The 6,884-nt window shown below is 42.8% G+C and overlaps 2 protein-coding genes across 2 annotated transcripts in view; one reads left to right on the top strand and one right to left on the bottom strand. All coding sequences in view use genetic code 11, as the record gives it.

The window, feature by feature from the left end:
- Positions 1 to 685, bottom strand: part of EGR_07993 (hypothetical protein) — a gene marked incomplete at both ends in the record, with an annotated part of 2,683 nt that extends 1,998 nt beyond the window's left edge. Inside the window, 3 exons of the mRNA XM_024497242.1 lie at positions 133 to 238; positions 420 to 589; positions 640 to 685. Coding sequence (XP_024348372.1) covers positions 133 to 238; positions 420 to 589; positions 640 to 685 — 322 coding nt within the window. The remainder of the gene's footprint in view (positions 1 to 132; positions 239 to 419; positions 590 to 639) is intronic.
- A 2,471-nt stretch (positions 686 to 3,156) lies between these two features.
- EGR_07992 (hypothetical protein) lies at positions 3,157 to 5,120 on the top strand (the record flags this gene model as incomplete). The annotated part of the gene is made up of 8 exons (XM_024497241.1): positions 3,157 to 3,228; positions 3,584 to 3,688; positions 4,011 to 4,262; positions 4,383 to 4,424; positions 4,508 to 4,558; positions 4,790 to 4,819; positions 4,905 to 4,964; positions 5,064 to 5,120. The coding sequence occupies 8 exons, from the start codon at positions 3,157 to 3,159 to the stop codon at positions 5,118 to 5,120; spliced, it is 669 nt and encodes a 222-aa protein (XP_024348371.1).
- Positions 5,121 to 6,884: the final 1,764 nt, after the last annotated feature.

The raw sequence follows: 6,884 nt of genomic DNA, 5'->3' as shown, positions 1-6,884 counted from the left end.
AAATGGCGTGGATAAAATGCAAGGCTGGCAGACTGGTCCCATTTATCAGTTATGCTAGGAAATGATGGTAATCTACTTCAAATTCTAAAGAGGATGTTCCAAATGTGCATAAATGAGTGAAATTAGACATACTGTTCCCCTCTGTGCAAGGACTGCCCCAAATTGTTCCATTGACCATGCAATGGCCGTCTTCAATCGTCAAGTTGCCCACTGATTCTTTGTTAGAAACACGCACCGTCTAAACGAAATCGTAGTGTAGGTAAGCACTTTCCCTTCAATCTCTGTTTATATTAGCCAAAGTACTCCGTTGCAATCCGAAGGTATATTCCGATAAGTAAATTATTCTACTAGACATAGTTTCTCTTAATTCCATTTTAAAAAATACATATAAGCTTCACCGACTTAGTGAACTTACCCACCGGTCGTGGAACAAAAAACTCATCGTGTTCGATCGTCCTGATGGCGTTCCAACGACCCGAGAGCCCCACAGCTCTGGACTGTGTTCGCCTCAATGAAAAGTATGTCTTGTTACTCCTGCCCCATATTAACAATACATTAACGAAGGAATGCAAAAATTGATGGAGAACAACTGAAAACAACAAATAATGGGGAGGTGCAAGTGAGGGGGTGGATACATACCCGTGCAGTATGGCACACACAGCACAACCGCTATTATCTTCAACATTATCTCTCTCTGTGTCTTGGCAGATGTCTACTGTGCATTTATACTAGTCTCCTTTCCATCTGGCAAATTTCGTTGGAGCCCTTCTCACGCTCCATTTGACACAAATGTGATGCCGCTTTCTTGCACACACAGGTCAGAACTGCAAAGAAAATTTAGCTCCATTGAGCGTTGTTATTATTGCGGAGCAAATTGGACTTGGCACATCATATCAGTGGTTTGGAAAGTGCAATGCCAAAGATGCAGCACATGGTGGAATGAATTGATGATTGGAAGAAGCTCTTTTGAATCAGTTGCTTCACTAAGCGCTTTGGTATTTGCCAACGCAGCTTGGTCTTCACTGCGCAGCCTTGTACTGTCTACGTCTATCCTACCTCAATTCATCTATTCGCCTTGAGAATTTTAATCATTAAGATAACCGCTTCAACAAAATATATGACAAAAGATGGCATTTGGTGATGAGGTGGCACATTTTACTCAACTACGAGAGGCAGGTTTGTTCCTTCCAATTAACCATATTCATTCCTTCTAACCCACCCACCTACCCACCTCCACGTCCATTTGCCAACGCAGCTAATCTCTCAATGACAAATGTAACTCCTTTAGTCACCTTCGCAGTTATACCAACTGCTTTTGCATGTGCAAGACAACTGACTTGAATGACTTAGGAAGATGCTAGTTCATGGCATACAGAATGTGTTCAAACACACTTGGGAGCTGCATTTAGATTTTACTAGCATCAAATTTACTCGCCAAGACATCATGGCACACTGACCCCATTTCATTGTACACCCACGTCTGCACCAGGCTTGGCCTCCAATGCTATTTTTCATAGCGTGATGGCGGAGTGGGTGGACGTAGTGCACTTGGCCTCACGCCCACTCTCTACAGAAACGCTTGCCAACGTGGAGAACACGTGCAATCCAGAGAAAATTCACCTAACACACGATGGTCAGCTATATCATATGTGCCATCAGTTTCATCCTTCTTGCTTCATATTCTTCTCTGCAAATTTACTCTTGCCCACCATGTTCATGGCAAGTCATGTCGAAACACCCCATTTCTCCCCTCACTTACTTTCACAGTTTCCAAATGGTAATGCTGCAAACCGTTCTTCAGGAACTACCTCATTAGTTTTAAGCACAATGTTGGCACTTGACTTGGTTTCACCAGGCCCACTGCTGTGAGTGTCCAGTAAATTCCTTCTAAGGCACCACTAAAAAAGTGTGATCGTTTCCCTTTCAGGGCAATTTTGCTTGCTGATGTTAGCACAAATTGTGGCACTCAAGCGGCTTAAGCAGATCATGGGCTCCTGCTTCTTTCACTCCACTCAGCCCTGCACGCAATGCTGCACAAACCTGCCTACACGCCGACTACAGGAAGACTTGCAAGATGGGAGCATGGAATTTACACGAGCACCACCTCATACCACCACGCTAACATCCGCACCACAATACAGGCAAGAGCCCTGCTTACGCAACTCTCTACACTTCCAGGTTTCAATCTTCGAGAGCAGTGGTAATCAGAAAAGTGCTGCTGCACTCTTTACTTAGCTAAATCAAAGTAGTCAGTCTCCAGACGCACCACATTCGTTGGCGGCAGATGCTCAGCTGCTCAGCTATAAGAAAGCATTGACTGGTCATTATACAACGCAGTTCATAAATAGAGCAAACATCCAGACAGAGTGATATTACGGAGACTCATCAGTTGCATTGACTCAAATGACCTATCGCATGCAAGAAACTCTAATGAGTGGCATTTCTTCTCCTCCCGTGACTCTGACGGCACAGACTACGTTGTGATGCGTGACGCAAAGAGGTGACAAGGGTGTGCGCCATGGACAGTGCTGAAGAGAAGAGAGATGCGTTGTTCAAGTGGGATGAGCGTTGTACCACTAGTGCATTCTAGTCCTCAAGTGTTGTCCTCCCGTCAAATCATCTGCACATCAATTAGCGGTGATTTCTTCCATAATACTCAGGCTCTCAAATTCAACACAACTCAGGACGATGCGGACAGTGCAACATTTTCATTGTTTGTTAAGCCCTGCGTTTGGTTTAATGGCCACTCGAGTCCCGCAGCTTGTATTCCCACTTGACACCGTGGTGGCTGGACCATGCTATGAGCACCTCAGTCTTTCTGACATCAGTATTATATTCTGGCCATTTTTACAGATTCGGGAAAGGGTAGTAATGCTTCAACAAACAATTTGTGATACTTTAAGCTGGGGACTTATAATGCTGAAGTGAAATAAAGTAAAAAGTGGAGTTCTCAGAAATATCAAGTTTTGTTATCATTTGGTGATTCACTTTATAGCTGTAAAGTAATAAATACAAGTGCATTTTGTTTAAGTTGACATTTTCTGGTTACATTATTTTTCAGGTTTGCATATTAGCACTGGTTGTGTTTAAGTTCTTGCCACAGGCGCCCAGTTGAAGTAAGCGATCAGTGCACCATCATACTACTGCCGGATTGAAATGGCGTGGAGCAGCGCCAACGAGAGCCTTGAGGAGTTCATTCAGGTGCTCGCTCGATATCATCAAGCATACGTAAGTCAGCAATCTTCAATGTCGATCCCCGTGGCTTAGGCAGATCCATTAGAAGATTTGTCTCACCTTCCTGCTAGACCATGTCAAATCCACTTAGCGCAGTCCATCGTCAAACGACGGGCATTTTGTCATTTGCAAGCACTCACTCACATTCTGTTAAGTCAATTCTCTTTCGCAAATCCTTTTGATTCTCTAACAGCAGAGGGATGATGTCAATGGAATGATTACTTTATAGCGCATTTTTATGAGGTTGTAAGTTATAGTGCTTATTTGGGGGGTAGATAGTGAGGGCAGAAGTGTAATTTTCCCTCAGATCAGTAAGAGTATTTTATAATATTAGTGTTTTTTGTTTTAGATGTCCGATACAAATTCCACTGTGAGAGTGATACCCCAGTCTAGGGAGAGACGCTTCACCAGCACTGTCTCAAGCACTTCAAGCTTGAAACGTCCACCAAAATTGGTACGTTGCCTTCAAATGCTCATTGCAAAGAGTGAGCAAATTCGTTTCTCTTACGATAGTCCAGAAAGAGTTCATCTGTACATTGAGGGACTCCTGTATGCTATATCAAGAAAAAAGCCTTTTCAACTGAATGGTCCATTTGCTGCTATTCCGTTTTCTTCCTCCTAAACTAATATTAGGCGAGATTAGTTTTGCTCATGAAGGAAAAGAGCATTAAAGACAAAATGCTGCGTTTTCTTTTTTATATCTGCTCCAATTAATTCCACTTTCTCATTTCCTACTTGCATTGCTTTTCGTCACTGGAATTCGGTCAATCCCTCAGACCAGGTTTGCTGCAAATTACGGCGACTCGGATGAGGATAGTAGCAACGATGACGAGGTACATTCAAATTGTCACTGTAATTTGGCCAATCAACTGCAGACTACTTCTTCTGATGACAGCCAGTCAACAGGTGCCATAAGTGGAGAGGAAGGCACACTTCCTCCATACCGCAAAAATAGAATGCTCAATCAGCTTCAGCGCAGGTTTTATGGTAACGACAACAGCCCAGATCGGACTAGTGGCAAGGAAAAGGTGAATTCGAGGCTTGTAAGGCTGTATTTATGTTTATCTAACTTAGGCTGACTTCAATTATAACGGCAATGAATTATGATTTATCATTGGCAGCAAATTTATTTGTTCTTACCACTTCAGGTGACTCTAAATGAAGCACTCCCCGGCTATTCCACCGGACTAGTAAGGACATTTTGCATTTTGAAATTTCTGCTATTTGATTTCCCATTGGGCTAAATTTGAAACAATTCCTCGTTTCCTTCCAGATGCCTGCTGTATACCAAACTACTGATACTTCGGATACATTTCACAAAGAGGTATGTTGTCTTTCGCTTGTAGGGTGAAGACTGCAATAACTCGTCCAATTTAGGGTAAATGTTCTTCTTGCTCTGCAAGATTGAAAGAGGCCCCAAAACCAGCTAGTGCTAGGGAGGTTTCCAATGCTGTCAATGCTATTTTTGACTATGCAAGTTTTCTCTGTTCCTTCGTTTATTTTTATATATCGCACCAAAATGCCTCAGTGTGAATGTAATCTTCCAAACTTTCAGGTCACAAATAATTCAAACGTGGATGATAGGGTACGTATGCAACCGTTGAAGTGGTGGATTTATGCATGGTTGGCCGATTTTCTCTACATTTTCTCCTGACTATCTGTTTTTGTAGAAGCTCGGTTCTCTGCTCACCTCAGAGAAGAGTAAGTGGGTGAAGTCAGTTCTTCAAGCAGTGAGTACTTTTTTGTTTAATTGCCACCTTGTTTTACCTCCCATACCCTTACACCTTTCCTTCCTTTATCCTCTTACTCCTGCCCCTCTTTCAAACCAGGTTGTGCCGATACCGACTTTGGTGGATAAAATTAGGGAGGCAATTGGACATGGATGATTTCGACCCACAAATGGAAAAGAGTGATTGTATTAACTGGCTCCTATTGACTCGGTGGTCCTTCTTAACCTCTGTCATTTAGAAAATCTGTACCAAGATTGGCTGTGTGTTTTGTTGAGTTCAGCTTTTGACGTTGTAGTGACGCGCAAGCACGCGTGTCCATTGAAGATGGTTAGGTTCAGAATAGAGCAAGTGGCGATTGAACAGTTGGCACTGCCAAACATGCCACAAATCTGTTTGCACGCTTAATTGCACACACTTTGCATCTTCCAGAAATTAAGGTAACGGGTGTTTAAGAAGGGAGTACTACTACTGAATCGTGTGAGAATGCAGCGTCGAAGCATCAAGGACGCCTCTCCTCACAATTGGCGAGGTCAGTCATTAAATCGCCACAAAGCCAAGAACCCGAATTTGGTAGTTTTTAAGCTTTTGTTTCATGTCAAGGGTTTTAAGACACTCCACCCTAATTTTTTCCATGATTTTCACGTTCCGCTTTGCATAGGTTTAAACGGGCTGATCTATTGCTTTGGTTGTTAAGCTTTCCCGAAAGTTTTTTTCCTACTGATAGGTAATGCTATCGCATCCTCCCTGTCCTCCCCAACCGTTGGACCGTTTGTGAAATTTCGGGATACATGGAGCCCAATTAGGCTTAGACTCTGCGGTAGTCGCCCATCGGCTGTAAACAACACGATATATCCTAAGCATCCAGTTGTGAATACAGAAGGTAGACACTTTCAAAGCTGGAGGAATATGACAGAGTCAATGCTTCGAAAGCAAGGCATTGTGGTGAGACACATCTAAAACTGCAGCAGTTTCTCGCCAAACAGTTGTGATTCCACAGCAAAGGCATTTTGCAGTGCCAATTTTTTGCGGTATTAACTTGGAGGATTTAAAGTGGAGAATGGTCCGGTAAAAGATTTTCACACTCGTGGCATTTGGTTGGGTGTAAAGTCGATAGACATGTTTTAGGACATGGGTGTTAGGCTTTGGTCATCCAAAATCATGACCTCAAAACAAGCAGCAGTCATGAGGTGACTCATCGGACCTGATTTTGAGCTGACCACCACCTGGAAAACAATCCAATTCAGCTTAGCTCATCCACCCAGTCATCCATTCACCTGGTCATCAATTTTCAGCATTAACCAACCTGCTTTCCTCAGTTTTCCCTTATCCCGTTGAGTGAGGAATAATCGTCGACAAAATCATGTTCTCTCTGTTGTCATCCTTTGGCAATAGATACAATTTACTTTTAGAGTACTATTTAGTAATTTACCCAACCACCTATTTGATTTGATGTCATCGATGGTTTTGCAGGGTCCAATTATAGGGCGAGGATTTTCCGAGTAGAAGTTTCTAAAACCAATCCTTAATTTGAAATCGCATTCAGAAACAATTTATGGCAGGGCAATTTATTGTCCAGAAATGGCTAACAATAAGTACCATCACGCTTTCTGTTTTGTCGAGAAACAGGCTGCAATGTGCATCTACACATCCGTCAACACACTCTATTTTTCACCACCTCTACGCCTCCCTCAAATGTTACCATCGGTTTAGTTGTTTTAAATAAATCCACCTCCATTCATAACACCCTCATTTACGCAATCGCCGATTCTCTACTCGTGTTAACGCGCGTTCAGCATTGGTAATGACAACAACTGCACCAACTAGTGTGCATACCAATTGGACGTGCATCCCTACTGCATTTCAACAATATGACCAACACCTTCGAAACTCCGACTCCTTACTGAATGCCAGAGAAACACC

This window comes from Echinococcus granulosus (genome assembly GCF_000524195.1).
Source record: "Echinococcus granulosus chromosome Unknown EG_S00092, whole genome shotgun sequence".
NCBI classification, from domain to species: Eukaryota; Metazoa; Platyhelminthes; class Cestoda; order Cyclophyllidea; family Taeniidae; genus Echinococcus; species Echinococcus granulosus.
The sequence above is the reverse complement of the archived record's forward strand: the minus strand, read 5'-3'. Positions and strand labels throughout refer to the sequence as shown.